This window comes from Acomys minous (genome assembly GCF_964271855.1).
Source record: "Acomys minous genome assembly, chromosome: 12".
NCBI lineage: Eukaryota > Metazoa > Chordata > Mammalia > Rodentia > Muridae > Acomys > Acomys minous.
In genome coordinates this window covers 93,863,086-93,876,930 of record NC_140493.1, presented here as the reverse complement: position 1 = coordinate 93,876,930, position 13,845 = coordinate 93,863,086, and the positions used below count along the sequence as shown (strand labels likewise).

At 49.5% G+C, this 13,845-nt stretch overlaps 1 protein-coding gene across 3 annotated transcripts; it reads right to left on the bottom strand.

The window, feature by feature from the left end:
- Positions 1 to 1,538: 1,538 nt before the first annotated feature.
- On the bottom strand, positions 1,539 to 10,163 carry RDM1 (RAD52 motif containing 1). 3 transcript variants are annotated; one of them, XM_084751639.1, is made up of 7 exons: positions 10,023 to 10,161; positions 9,604 to 9,783; positions 8,105 to 8,227; positions 7,464 to 7,626; positions 4,767 to 4,865; positions 3,451 to 3,536; positions 1,539 to 2,933 (listed from the first exon to the last, which is right to left on the bottom strand). In XM_084751639.1, the coding sequence occupies exons 1-7, from the start codon at positions 10,116 to 10,118 to the stop codon at positions 2,832 to 2,834; spliced, it is 849 nt and encodes a 282-aa protein (XP_084607765.1). In that variant the 5' UTR covers positions 10,119 to 10,161; the 3' UTR covers positions 1,539 to 2,831. The 3 variants fall into 3 exon arrangements, 1 of the variants encoding a protein (XP_084607765.1); XR_014773402.1 differs by having other exon boundaries at positions 2,884 to 2,933; positions 7,464 to 7,541; positions 10,023 to 10,162; XR_014773401.1 differs by lacking the exon at positions 7,464 to 7,626 and having other exon boundaries at positions 2,884 to 2,933; positions 10,023 to 10,163.
- Between the last annotated feature and the right edge of the window lie 3,682 nt (positions 10,164 to 13,845).

The window sequence follows — 13,845 nt, the reverse complement described above, 5'->3', positions numbered from 1 at the left end:
TCAGCAGATTACTGGGATCCTAACAGTTGTCTTTTTGTTTTTGTTTTTGTTTTTTTGAGACAAAGTTTTTCTTGTAGACCAGGCTGACCTCTAACTCACAGTGGTCCGCCTGCCTCTGCCTCCCAAGTGCTGGGATTAAAGGTGTACGCCACCACTCTTGGCAGTAATTGTAAACCTTAAAACATAAAGTTAGCCATCAACATAATAACATTAGTCATCATGAGGCCCCCAAGAGAGCCTGTTTCCAAACAGTGTGCGTGTGTTGGGGTATGGGGGTTTGCTAGGCAGTGCTGGAAAGATGGTGCCATGGTTAAGAACAGTTCCTGCTGAGGTCTGGAGAGATGGCTCAGAGGTTAAGAGCAGTGACTGCTCTTCTTAGACGTCCTGAGTTCAATTCCCAGCAACGACATGGTGGCTCACAACCATCTATAATGAGATCTGGTGCCCTCTTCTGGCCTGCAGTTGTACATGCAGGCAGAGCACTGTATTCATAATAAATAATTAAATAAAAAAAAAGAAAAAAAAGGAACATTTCCTGCTATGTCCTAATGACCAGAGTGGTCAGCCCGCTCACAACTCCTCTAGATCTAGCTAAGGGGATCTGATGCTGTCTTCTAGCCCCTGGACACAGACTAGTACAACATTCTTAGAAAGCAGCGTTGTGGTTTTGTTGTTGTTGTTGTTGTTTTGGGTTTCGGTTTGTCTGCTTGCCACATGCATGCCATAGTGCTTACAGAAGCGTTGGGGTTGGTCTGGTGATACATGTTCTGAAGCTGCCGTGACAAGCACCTTCTCATGTCCACCTGGCCTTGTGTGTAACCTTTGCTCTACCTATTTAAAGTTGACTGGTAAACAAAAATGGCTTACACGCCGGGTGATGGTGGGTCACACCTTTAATCCCAGCACTTGGGAGGCAGAAGCAGGTGGATCTCTTCAAGTTCGAGGCCAGCCTGGTCTACAAAGTGAGTTCCAGGACAGCCAGGGCTACATACACAGAGAAACCCTGTCTCGGAAAAAAAACAAAAACAAAACAAGCAAACAACACCACAACAAAAAACAAACAAACAGCCAGGCGTGGTGGCGCACGCCTTTAATCCCAGCACCCAGGAGGCAGAGGCTGGTGGATCGCTGTGAGTTCGAGGCCAGCCTGGTCTACAAATTTGAGTCTAGGACAGCCAAGGCTACACAGAGAGACCCTGTCTCAAAAAACCAAAAACAAACAAACAAACAAAATGGCCTACACCTAGGCAGGGCAGAAATGAGGTAGGTGAGGCTACTGTTCTCAGGCTTTGGGGAGAGAAGGATCTTGGGAAGGAAGCAGAGCCACAGAGATGAGTTGGTGTGAGAAGTGCATGGCCGGGTCAGCGTGGATGGAGGAAGGCAGCCCAGATGAAGAACGTTAGCAAGTATTTTAGGATTACGGACGGGAAGTAGCCCAGACAGGAATGATTAAACCAGACGGCCTGGGGTGGGGGCTGGGAAGTGATAACCACAGGTTAGAGGGTTAATTCTGTCCAGTTCCAGGTAAAATGAGGCGATTCTAAAATACAACAGGTGTCTGTGTCTTTTATTGATTGACAGCTGGTTAAATAATACAGCCATAATAATTATATTTTTTAATATAAACATTATTTTAGACATATTTTTTTATTTACTTACTACAACACAGAAGTGGTGAGCCTCCTTGTGGGTGCTAAGACTCAAACCCGGGTCCTTTGCAAGAACAAGCGCTCTAACCACTGATCCAACTCTCCAGCCTGTAAGGAGCACCTTGAAGCCATTGGAGCCCCAGCTTAGCAGTCATCCCGCTAAGCTGGCTCCTTCTTCCGAGTTCCAGCTGAAACAACAACCTTTGCTTCTATGACCTGACTCGCTCCCTAGGAGGAGAGCAAGTGTTTCAAATGGCTGTTTATCTCCAGCCTGACCTACGGCAGCGGCAGCGACGGTAGGGCAGAGCGCTGTTCTGACTTCCCTATAGCATTGGAAGCACTTTTGGGAGCTGAGTCAGCTAGTACAGCACATTATGGGGTGGCACAGCCAACGGATCTGATGCAGGGTACAGCTCCCCAGAGGAACTACTATCCTGGATTACTGTCGTGAACTTCTTAGACGGGGCAAACACCCGAGAGAGAATAGTGGATCCAAGATGCTCGAAAAGCTGGGTGGTGGCCGGGCGTGGTGGCGCACGCCTTTAATCCTAGTACTTGGGAGACAGAGGCAGGTGGATCTCTGTGAGTTGGAGGCCAGACTGGTCTACAAAGGGAGTCTAGGACAGCCAAGGCTACACAGAGAAACCCTGTCTCTAAAACTAAACAAAATACCAAATACCAAGGGTCAATTGTCACACCCCCAGGTTTGGAGAGCATCCGGAAACAATCCTATGCCCATCCTGGGAGTACTAACTGGGCCAGTTGCAGAACAGTAGCTACATAATGAAGCTCAGATCCTTGGGGCCCACAGGAAGAAGGTGGATCGAGACAGCACCCCATGAGTGGACAAGTGGACTGTGAACCTTACAGATGCTCCCTCAAGCTGGCCAGGGGGGGCCAAACCACACACTGTTTCCAACAGGACACCTTTGTCAGTCAGCCTTTATGATTCTGGGACACAGTTCCATTCTGGATGGGGGAACTTTTTCCCACAGGGAAAAGTAACAAGGCTCAAGCCAACCTTTAGACCTCTTGCACGGTGCCCTCCTACATAGCCAGGCAAGATCTGGGCCTCACATGGGGGGCAGGGGTTGGTGGTTCAGGGATGGCAGCAGCCCATTGACTGCAAACACAGAGCTTCCCAGGCAAGTCAGGTGACAGGGCCTAGGACAGTCAGAACGGCTAGGGCAGCTCTTGCAGCCTCAGCTCTTCCTCTTCCAAGCTGAAATCGGAGAGACACTCTTCCTCCCTTTGGCTGGGCTGATTCCAAGGAAAGCAGCTGACCTGCAAGATGAAGGAAGGATGGCCCATCAGGGAGGATGCCTGGAGCAGGAATCTCCCACCCATCTTGGGGTCACAGGCCTAGTCATGCTTTCGACAAACTCCAAACAAGGGGACAGAGGCCAGGGCAGGGAGTTCCAGGATAAGGCCCCCGCCCCAAATGGCCTGAGCTTCAAAGCACTTCCAAGTCTGCACTTCCTTAAGAATGTTTGCTGGGGACTGGAGAAATGGCTCAGAGGTTAAGGGCACTGGCTGCTCTTCCAGAGGTCCTGAGTTCAATTCCCAGCAACCACATGGTGGCTCACAACCATCTATAATGAGATCCGGTGCCCTCTTCTGGCCTGCAGGTGTACATGTAGGCAGAGCACTGTCTCTGTAATAATAAATACATAAATCTTTAAAAAAAAAAAAAAAAAAAAAAAAAGAATGCTTGCCGCACAGTGCATCGTCTCGATCTTGCTGGCTGCTTCTGTCTTGGCTATGCCAGCTACGGAAGGCTCGGGCTCTAGTCACCACGTACCTGGACTAAATTCTGCAGTTCCTCTTCGCTTCTGGCAGCTATGGTCTCCTCACTGGGTCTATACTCCACTGCGATCTTGCCACTTTCTAAGAGGAAGAGCATAAATTCAGAGCTGTTCTCATTCTCAAACTTGCCATGGCCAACATTCACACCCAACGAGCACTTCTAGTGTCTGTTTTGTTTGTTCAGTTGGTTTTTGAGACAGGGTTTCTCTTTCTACTCACTTTGTAGATCAGGCCAGCCTCACAGCGATTCGCCTGCCTCTGCCTCTCGAGTGCTGGGATTAAAGGTGTGCGCCCCCATACCCCGTCTTTTGCACTTGTAGTTTCTAAAAGCTAAAGGGGAGCATGTCTCTGGAACATCCCATGCTGTAGGGATGGCTCAGAGGTTAAGAGCACTGTCTGCTCTTCCAGAGGTCCTGAGTTCAATTCCCAGCAACCACATGGTGGTGGCTCACAACCATCTTTAGTGTGATCTGGTGCCTTCTTCTGGTGTGTGGGAGTACATTCCGGCAGAGCACTGTATACATAACAAATATTTTATAAATAAATCTTTTTTAAAAAAGATTTATTTATAAAAAGATTTATTTATTTATTATGTATACAGATCTCATTAGAGATGGTTCTGAGCCAACATGCGGTTGCTGGCAATTGAACTCATGACCTTTGGAAGAGCAGTCAGTGCTCTTTACCTCTGAGCCATCTCTCCAGGCCAATAAATAAATCTTAAGGGGGGAAGAAAGCCAGACGTGGTGGTGGTTTAGGCAGTTAATCCCAGCACACTGGAGGCAGAGGCAGGCAGCTCTCTGTGAGTTGGAGGCTAGCCTGGTCTACAAAGTGAGTCTAGGACAGCCAAGGCTGGCTACACAGAGAAACCCTGTCTTGAAAAAACAAACAAAAAGCACAAGCAAGGTCAAGGTCAGGAATGGTGGTGCACCCAGGAGACACAGGCAGGAGGATCTCCATGGATTAGAGGCCAGCCTGGTCTACACAGGAAGACCCTATCTAAAAAAAAGAAAAGGAGAAAGAAAAAAGAAAGGAAGGAAGAAAAACAAAACCAAGTAATTCAGTTCAAACAACTTTGGTATCTTAGGCCACTGGCCAGCATGATTAAAAAGCTTTCTGCTCACTGAGATTCAAGCACTCAGGATGATCAAGAAAAGGCTCATAAGCTGGGCCTGGTGGGGCACCTCTTTAACTCCAGCACTCAGGGAGGCAGAGGCAGAGGCCTTCAAGGACAGCCAAGGCTACACAGAGAAACCCTGTCTTGAAAAACAAAACAAAAGAAAGGAAGAAAGAAAGAAAGAAAGGGCTCACCTAGCACCACAATAGAGAGCTTCTGGAAGGCGTCCGACAAAGCCCCCTGGATGGCAAGCTTCTGAGCTGTCTTCCTCCTCGTAAGAAATGATGACTGTCCTAGGTCCAACCAAACAGATGGATTTCAAATACCTGAATAGGCGCTGCTGAGAGGCTCAGGGTTTGCTGTAGAAGCTCGGATACAGTGCCCATGTGACAGCTGGGAGTCACCCATGCACCAGCAGCAGTGAGTTGGGCCAGAAGATGTAAGAAATAGATAAATATGGATTTCCTAGGCCCACCCTAGCTCTGAATAGTGACTTGGAGACTTCTTATATATGTTTACAATAGCTTTAGGCACTGTAGCTGGGCAATTAGTCGGTTATTCTAACTGGATAACACTGGTCAACATAGCGGGGTTGTCATCTTCTAGCTGGCCAGAAAGAAAGACAAAGTCCAGGCCCAGGGAGAAACCCTGCCCCAAATGAATAGATTAGAACAAAAGAGGAGAACACCCAGCACCCTCTTCTGGCTTCTGGGCTGGAGCCCGTAGGCCCATGTCCTGTGTATGCACACACGTCTGCATTTACTACACCCAAATACCCCATACACACAAAATGAAAAAAAAAAATAAGTAAATACAGGTGCTGCACCTCACCTAGGCAGCACAGTCGAGCAGGCTCTATTGGCATGGGCAAGGATGAGGCAGAGGCAGGCGGATCTCTGTGAGTTCGAGGCCAGCCTGGTGCACAAACAGAGTCCAGACCAACCAAGGCTACACAGAGAAACTTGTCTCGTAAAGCCAAAAAAGAAAAGAAAATACATTTATGATTCATATTCAGATCAGTATTTAAGCAACTAAAGGAATGCACAGCACAAAGCGCTGGCCGAACAGCCCTGTTGAAGGTACATCCTGGTTGGGTCCATTATTATTTTACAGGCCCAGTGTATTCACGGGATTCAGACAAGGAACAGGCACGAGTCTCATATCACTGGCCAATTAGAAACTGAAAAGCAGAAGTTATGTTCCCTGCTCAGGGCTGGAGTCACAGTGAGCAAGGTAGGGTGATGAAGCAAGGTGGGTGACAGAGCCAGGTGGGTGATGGGAGCTCATGATGGACGTTATCCATGCAGTAGCCTCAGGAGCCGGCCCCCCACCCTACCACCTGCACCCTTGCCTCTGACTTGGACCCCTCATGCTGAGGACCATGGAGTCTAGGGGAAAAAAAAACCCTCAAAATCAATTGGCGTACCTTTTCACATTGGCCTTTTTATCTGCTTAAGCCATTCCATTAGCAGGCAAAGGATTGAGTGTCTGTCTATACAAGAGTTTATGGCAATGTTCAGAAAACAATAAATGACGTGTCCGTATCTGTGTATCTGTTCCTCTGTGTCCACAGGAGAGGCATAGATCCTACTAGGTCTGTAGTCACAGGTGTTTCAGCCACCTGATTGAGTGCCAGGAATAGAATTCAGTATGTGCTCTTATGCATGGAACCGTTTCTTCTGTCCTAGAGCTGGACTTTGCTGAGAAAAGTCAAGATTAAGATAAAGAACTATGGGGCCGGAGAGATGGCTCAGAGGTTAAGAGCACCATCTGTTCTTCCCAAGGTCCTGAGTTCGATTCCCAGCAACCACATGGTGGCTCATAACCACCTGTAATGAGATCTGGTGCCTTCTTATGGTGGGCAGGCACATGTGTGGGCAGAAAACTGTATAAATAATAAATAAACCTTAAAAAAAAGAAAGAAAAGAAGGGCCGGGCGTGGTGGCGCACGCCTTTAATCCCAGCACTTGGGAGGCAGAGGCAGGTGGATCGCTGTGAGTTCGAGGCCAGCCTGGTCTACAAAGCGAGTCCAGGACAGCCAAGGCTACACAGAGAAACCCTGTCTCAAAAAAAAACAAAAAAATAAATAAATAAATAAAAATAAAGAACTCTGATCAATAAGTTCAACATGGAACAAGTCCTTAACCATAAACTAGAGACACATGGTTTCCTGCCCCCCCTGCTCCTCAGGGCAGAAGGGCTGTTCTGTTGTGGACGTAAAGGGTTTGTCAGGCATGTGCTTAAAGTGAAGATCTCTCTTGGAAGGCATAAAAATTCTGCCTACAGCCTGGTGTGGTGGCACACACCTGTAATCCTGGCACTCAAGGAGGCAGAGCAGATGGATCTCTGTGAGTTCGAGGCCAGCCTAGCCTACACATGAGTCTAGGTCAGCCAGGGATACACAGAGAAACCTTGTCTCAAAAAACCAAAAATAGCCGGGCGTGGTGGCACACGCCTTTAATCCCAGCACTTGGGAGGCAGAAGTGGGCGGATCGCTGTGAGTTCGAGGCCAGCCTGGTCTACAGAGTCCAGGACAACCAAGGCTAACACAGAGAGACCCTGTCTCAAACCCCCCCCCAAAAAAACCCCAAAAATATCAGGAGACAGAGGCAGGTGGATTGATGTGAGTTTGAGGCCAGCCTGGTCTACAAAGCAAGTCCAGGATAGCCAAGGCTACACAGAGAAACCCTGCCTCGAAAAACAAAACAAAACAAAACAAAACAAAATAAAATAAAATAAAAATAAAACTCTGCCTAAGACTTCAGTAGTTTAGCAATGAAAGGGCCTGGCTAGTAGCTGACAAAGAGTGGAGAGAAGGAAAGACAGACAGACAGACAGAGACAGACAGTGACATATCCGTTCCTGCCGCCCTCCCTGTGCTGAGCACAGACCTTCCTCCAGCTGGTGCAGAGGCTCCTCAGCGATGGCCACTCCAGGGCTCCTGCACCCATAGGAAGGCAGCACCACCTCTACGGCACAGAAAAACTGGAGGTCACGCTTCTGCACAGGCGCTGAGAGAGCAGCATCCTCAGGTGGTCCAGAGAGCTCCTGCAGCTGGGGTGTGGGGCGGGAGTGGGGCACGCAGGAGCAGGGCGGGAAAGAGGGTTGGATTCAAGTCCTTCTAGGATTTCCTCATCTCTGAGACCCAAACCGGAGGCTTCACCCTGTAGGCAAATTCTCCGCCACTCAGCCCCATCCCCAGCTCACCTAAGATTTCAATGGAGAAACACAAACCCTAAACCCCACATCACAGCTAACAGCTGAGCAGGCTACAGCTTCAGAAGCTAGTGAGATTAGCAGAGGAATGCTGCTGAGGGAAGCCAGTCCTACTCAACATACAGACAGGGGACGAACTACAGATGAGTATCCCTAACTCTCAGGGCTAGACCAGCTCAGACACCTCCCCACTTACCCTCAGCCTCGCTGACCCCCCTGACATGTGCTCCCCACAGCCCCGTCCAATCCTCCCTGAAATCTAGGGTAATAATGTGGAAGGGAGAGTGTGGTTGGTCAAAGGATGCACAGGGTTTACCTTGATGATCCTTTTTGACCATCCATTGAAGCCAAAGTAGTAATTTGCCAGGTCCTGGCATCGGGAGCTGTTTAGAGCAAAGGCCTGATGTCTCAGCGCCCTGTGTCTGGTGCCGAGACGAACCTGCAGTCCACAGAAATAGGAGGGGGTGGGGGGGGGAGGGGGAGGAGACAGAAGGGTTGGTAAAGGACTTGTTGAGCATGCACGGAAATTTAAATCCAATTCCAGGACAGGACAAACAGAACATGGAGACACAAGCCTGTCATCCCAGCAGTCAGGTTGAGGCAGGTAAATCAGAAGTTCAAGGTCATCCTTTTCTGATCATAGCAAGTACAAGGCCAACCTGGGCTACCTAAGGCCCAGAAACTGAAAGAAAGTGCTGGAGTATAGCACACCTAGGTGTTACCTGGGACAAATCTAAGACAAATACTTCTCAAGTGCCTTGACATTTCCTTGATCTTAATGTATAACATAGGCAGAACATATGTGTGCCCAGCAAAGCAAGCTATGTTAATTAACCTAATATGGAGCGTGGTGATGCACGCCTTTAGTCCCAGCACTCTGGAGGCAGAGTCAGGCAGGATCACTGTGAGTTCAAGGCCAGCCTGGTCTACGAAAGTGAGTCCAGGACAACCAAGGCTACACAGAAAAACCCTGCCTTAAAAATTAAAAAACAACAACAAAAAAAAGGGGATCGAATTCTCCGATTCGATTAAGGTTCAGTGGAGGGGAAAAGCAATATGGACAAGAGTAGGCAGAGGAGTCAGCAGCAAATAGGCCGATCAAAAGGGGTCAATCAGGAATTCTTTCAAAAGAATTCCAGGATTCTTTCAAAAGAACAGGTGGTGGGCTTAAGATACGTAGTGAGATGTGAGATGTCATCCTGAGGCTCTGAGGAAGTTAAACGGGCTTGTTGTTAATATGGAATGGAGTCTACAGTGTATTAAAGGGTGCTTTCCCACTTCTGGGACCTGAAGGAAGTTCTAGATAGGGTATTTTATGACGACAACAATAAGGCATCCTTTATGTTACAACTAGCAGTTTGCCAAATGCACACATTTTAGATCCAAATAAAATAGAAAATGCTTATGAATATTTCTTAAATTTAAAGGCAATCTGGGCAGGGTGGCGCACACCTTTAATCCCAGCACTCGGGAGACAGAGACAGTGGATCTCTGAGTTCGAGGCCAGCCTGGTCTACAAAGCTAGTCCAGGACAGCCAAGGCTACACAGAAAAACCCTGTCTCGGAAAAAAAAATTAAAGTACAGGCAACATAATATGACATGGGATTTTCATTAGGACACTTGGGTTTGAGCACAGTTACTATCGTGATGAACCTTGTATCATCTAACCATCCCGAGTTTGAGTCCCTTCTTCTGGGAAAGCCTGGAGCCAGAGGACCAGTGAAAAGGCATCGGGAAGCACTGTGTGAACCAGAGAGCCACACTAACGCGAGCTGAACTCGGCACTTTACCCCGGATCCTGCATTTGCACCCACCTTCACCGGCGATGTCTGAAACAGTGGCTTTCCGTCGCATGCCTTTTGGGCTCTCTGCGCGTCCCTGGATGAGTAAAACTTGATGATGGCGTAGAAACCAGGGCGGGCTACTGCGGCGTTGGGGAAGACTCGGACCGAATACAGAAGGCCAAACTGGGAGAAGACTGTGAACAGAGAATGCTGTGGGAAGCCCACGACGTGAGCGCCGATTCCCCAGTCCCCGCCCTTCTCCACTCCGAGAAGCCCTCCCTGTAGCATCAGGGTCTTCCTCTGAGGAGGGGACAAGTGCGGGTGGCAAAGGGCGCCCCATGGCTCACTGACTGCCGGAGTCCTCTAGACCCGTGTCCCCTCCCTCAGCGCGGGCCTGCGCCTCCCGGTCCCCACCCCAGACCCCCGTTAGGGCCCTCACAACCCCTCACACTTAAGGCTTCAGCTGAAGGACCGGCGCTCAGCTCCCACACCAACAAAACTTTGTCACTCTGGGTGGGAACTACGAAGGAGATCAATTCCGCCATGGTAAAGCCACTGCGCCTGCGCAAACAGTACCGCGAACTTCAAATCCTTCGCACACACGGGGCGGGGCCAGATAAGTGAGGGGCGGAGCCCAACCTCCCAAAACGTCCTTACATTTATCCTTAAACCGTAGTCTTGCTCCAGTTCTCAATCTATAGACTGCTAAGTGAGTTTACGTGATAGGAGCGACTTTTAAAACCGGACAGTACAGTACTGCGTCCAAGCCGGGCGCGGTGGCGCACGCTGTAATCCCAGCGGTGGGGGAAGCAGAGTCAGGCAAATATTCTGTGAGTGCGAGGCCAACCTGGTCTACAAAGCGAGCCAACGCTACACCGAGGAACTCTGCTAATAAATCGTGCGTCCTCGTGATAACTCACAAAACCATCTCTTCCACTCAATTCTTGTTCTGGTTTTGTTTTTGTTTGTTTTTCGACACAAGGTTTCTCTCTAGTCGTGTCTGTCCTAGATTCGCTTTGCACACTAGCCTGGCCTCGATGTCTTCCGAGTGTCATGGTAAGAAATGTTCATTAACAAATTCTTCTTTTAAACCGCGTTGTTCCCCGAGGGGGTGCACCGTTCCTGGAGGTACTGCAATACCAGGTCGATGCGTGGAGTGGACGGAGCAAGCTCCTATTCCAACTCCGACTTCCAAAAATCCATTTAATATATTGTCCTCGGATAGAGGACGTATCAGATATTAAACTGATAAGAACAGATACTACACTTGATCTTAGCCAAAAGGCCGAGAAGCGATAACCCGACGCTCGCACACGCCCGCAACTACGACCAACGCACCCACATTCAAATCACGGTCACAAACTCTCACAGGCCCCCGAACGCGTGTCTGACGCCGACTCTCCTGCCTTAGCCTTTCCACCGCTTTCACGCCAGAGAAAGCCTGTGGGTTCAACCGGGCTGAGAATATGTTTGTTTCTCTTTTTGTTCCCAGAGTTCCATGAAGACCCGGTCACGTACCCATTTGCATGCCCCGCCCAAGCGCGCCGGATGCCCCAGCACCGTCAGCTTTCTCCGCCTCTGTGCTGTTTGGCACAATCTGAGCGCTGAGGGACCTACTGACGTCTCTCCGTGGTTCGGCAAGGTTCTTCGCCAGCTTTCAGACAAAGAATTGACTACACCATCACAAGAGGTCCTTGAGTAAAGGGGCCTTTCGATTTCAAGCTTATATTAGATACATATATCACTGTTGTTGTTGTTGTTGTTGTTGTTGTTGTGAGGCAGGGCCATCTCATTTCGTAGGTAGGGAAAGGACCCAGGTTGGATTCCCAAGCACCTACATGGAGGCTCACAACCCTCTGTAACCTCAGCTCCAGGGGAACCAAGAGGCACACACGTGGCGCACATATATGAACGCAGGAAAAATTCATTCACGTTAAGTCTTTTAAAAATATATTTCTTTAAAAAAAGGCTCAGGAAGTAAAAGCTTCGGAGACACACAGCATTCACAAGACCCCCTTCCCTCAGCCTACATTGTAACAGTAACGAGTAGCAATTACAGGGCAGAGGAGACGCCCCATGCGAGCCCAGATGCATCTGAGTTCCAAGAAAGCAGATGCCATGCCCTGGGCTTTTTTGGAGATGCAGCTGCCTTTGAGTCAGCCATGTTTGTTGTTGTTGTTGTTAGCCATGTTTTGGTGTTTTTTGTTTTTTTGTTTTTTGTTTTTGTTTGTTTGGTTTTGGTTTTTTGAGACAGGGTTTCCCTGTGTAGCCTTGTTGTCCTGGACTCTCTTTGTAGACCACGCAGACCTAGACCTCACAGAGAATGCCTGCCTCCCGAGTACTGGGGTTCATCCGTGTTCTTCTAAGTACCTATGTTGCTCTAAGGACCCGAGTAAACTCACTGGCTCACCAAGCTAGACTCGGGTGGAATCCTCTTGTTAGTGTGTCAGTAGGGCCTTTCCTAGGGTGAAAAAGAGCTTTGTTCACATCTCCCCAGACGAGGTCACACCCTACTCTCAACACCCCGGCCGTCTCTCCAGCCCAGAAAGGAATCAGCGCCCAAGAGGCCTTGTGAGCCAGGGGATTAGATCCAGGGCCCAAACGGGCCAGCCTCCCTGGAGAAGGTGAAAGTAAGGGAAAGATGGGGGTTCAGGGGAGGCTAGCTGACCAAGTACGACCTCATTGGAACCCTCAGACTAGCCCCAGGATGGACAGGTATATGTGGGGGTGACCAGGCTTGGATCCTGTGGGTAGCAGTGTAGTGGGTAAGAGGTGATCAGATTCAGGGTGTGCTGCGATAGCAGAGCCGCCCAAACTTGCCAACATGGGAGCTATGGGTCTAGAGACTGAGAAGCAGAGGGAGGGCACCGCCAAGAGTTCTGGCCAAAGCTCCTCAAGGACACAGGTGCCATATGATGGATTGGAGAGTCTCAGATTTTCAGAGAGGCGTGTGCCCTGTTCTGAGATCAGCTTGTGAGTCAGAAGCTAGAGCCAGGTGTCAGACAGGGATGGCCAAATGACAGCTAAAAGCAGTTGCAGGCACCGTGCTGGGCTGAGAACTGCCTGCAGAAGTGGGGACAATTTTTTTTCCCTATTAGTTGGCAGTAGGGATTGAAGGCAAGGCCTTGCACATTCTAGGCAAGTGCTCTACCCTGAAGATCCTTCAGCCGTTTTCATTTAAGACGGAGGGTTTCTCTTGGCTGTCCTGGACTCGCTTTGTAGACCAGGCTGCCTTCAAACTCAGAACTCACTGAGGTCCGCTTGATTCTGCCTCCCCAAGGGCTGGGATTACAGGCATGCGCCACTGGGCCTGGCTCTTCAGCCCTTTAAAAATATTTAGCGATGATGCCTTGCCTAGTGCCCAGGCCTTGAACTTGGGATCTTCCTGCCTCAACTTCTGAAGTGCCTTGGAATTACACTCCTGAGTCACTGTGCCCTTCTGGGAACCTCTGACAACTTGTTAAGTTGTAGCCAGAGACCGTCAAGGCCCCACCTGCAGAGAAGCCAGTTTGGTTTCAGGATGCCTTAGTGAGGCTCTGTCAGGAGTGGCTTTGGATGTGGGCTTGCGGCAGGTGCTTTGAGGAGTACTGACAGACGCTCTTTAAATAGGGTGCTCATGGGAAGTGGGGTGTTTAAGTCCCTGCAAGTGTCTGATTGGAAGACAGGACTTTCATGTAGAGAGCAAAGTGGCAGCGCTCACAGGCATCACCAACAGGACAACTTGGTGAATGCCAGAATGTAGGGGGCCCTGCGCGGGCATGCTGTCCTTCACAAGATCGCTTAAGGCCGTGCACTCAGAGTTTGTACTGAGGGTGCCTTTCCACTGGTCACGTCTGCTGTTCTTTCCCCTATATCCTGTTGAGATGTATCCAATGTTTTTGCAGAACCCAAACACCTGCTTCCCTCGCTCCTCCCCCCTGCCTTCCGCCCCTCCTTCTGCAACTGTGGATACTGTTGCTCTGCCGCACAGTAGTGGAGACTTGATTGGAATCCCGTCTTGTGTTTATTTCTCGAGTCTCTTGTCCCGTCCATTCCCACTCCCCCTTCCAGGTCCTCCTGGTGACTGACCTGCGGCCCAGGTCACTAGAACAGCAGCATCTGCAAATGCAAGACACGTAAGGAGAGCTTTTCCTGCATTCCCTCTGACAGGATCTCACTGGATCCTGGAGCTTGCTATGTAGCCCAGGCTGGTCTGGAATTCACAGAGAGCCTACTGGCTCTGTCTGTGCTGCAATTAATGGCCTTGTCCCATCACACTCTGCTTTCAGTAAA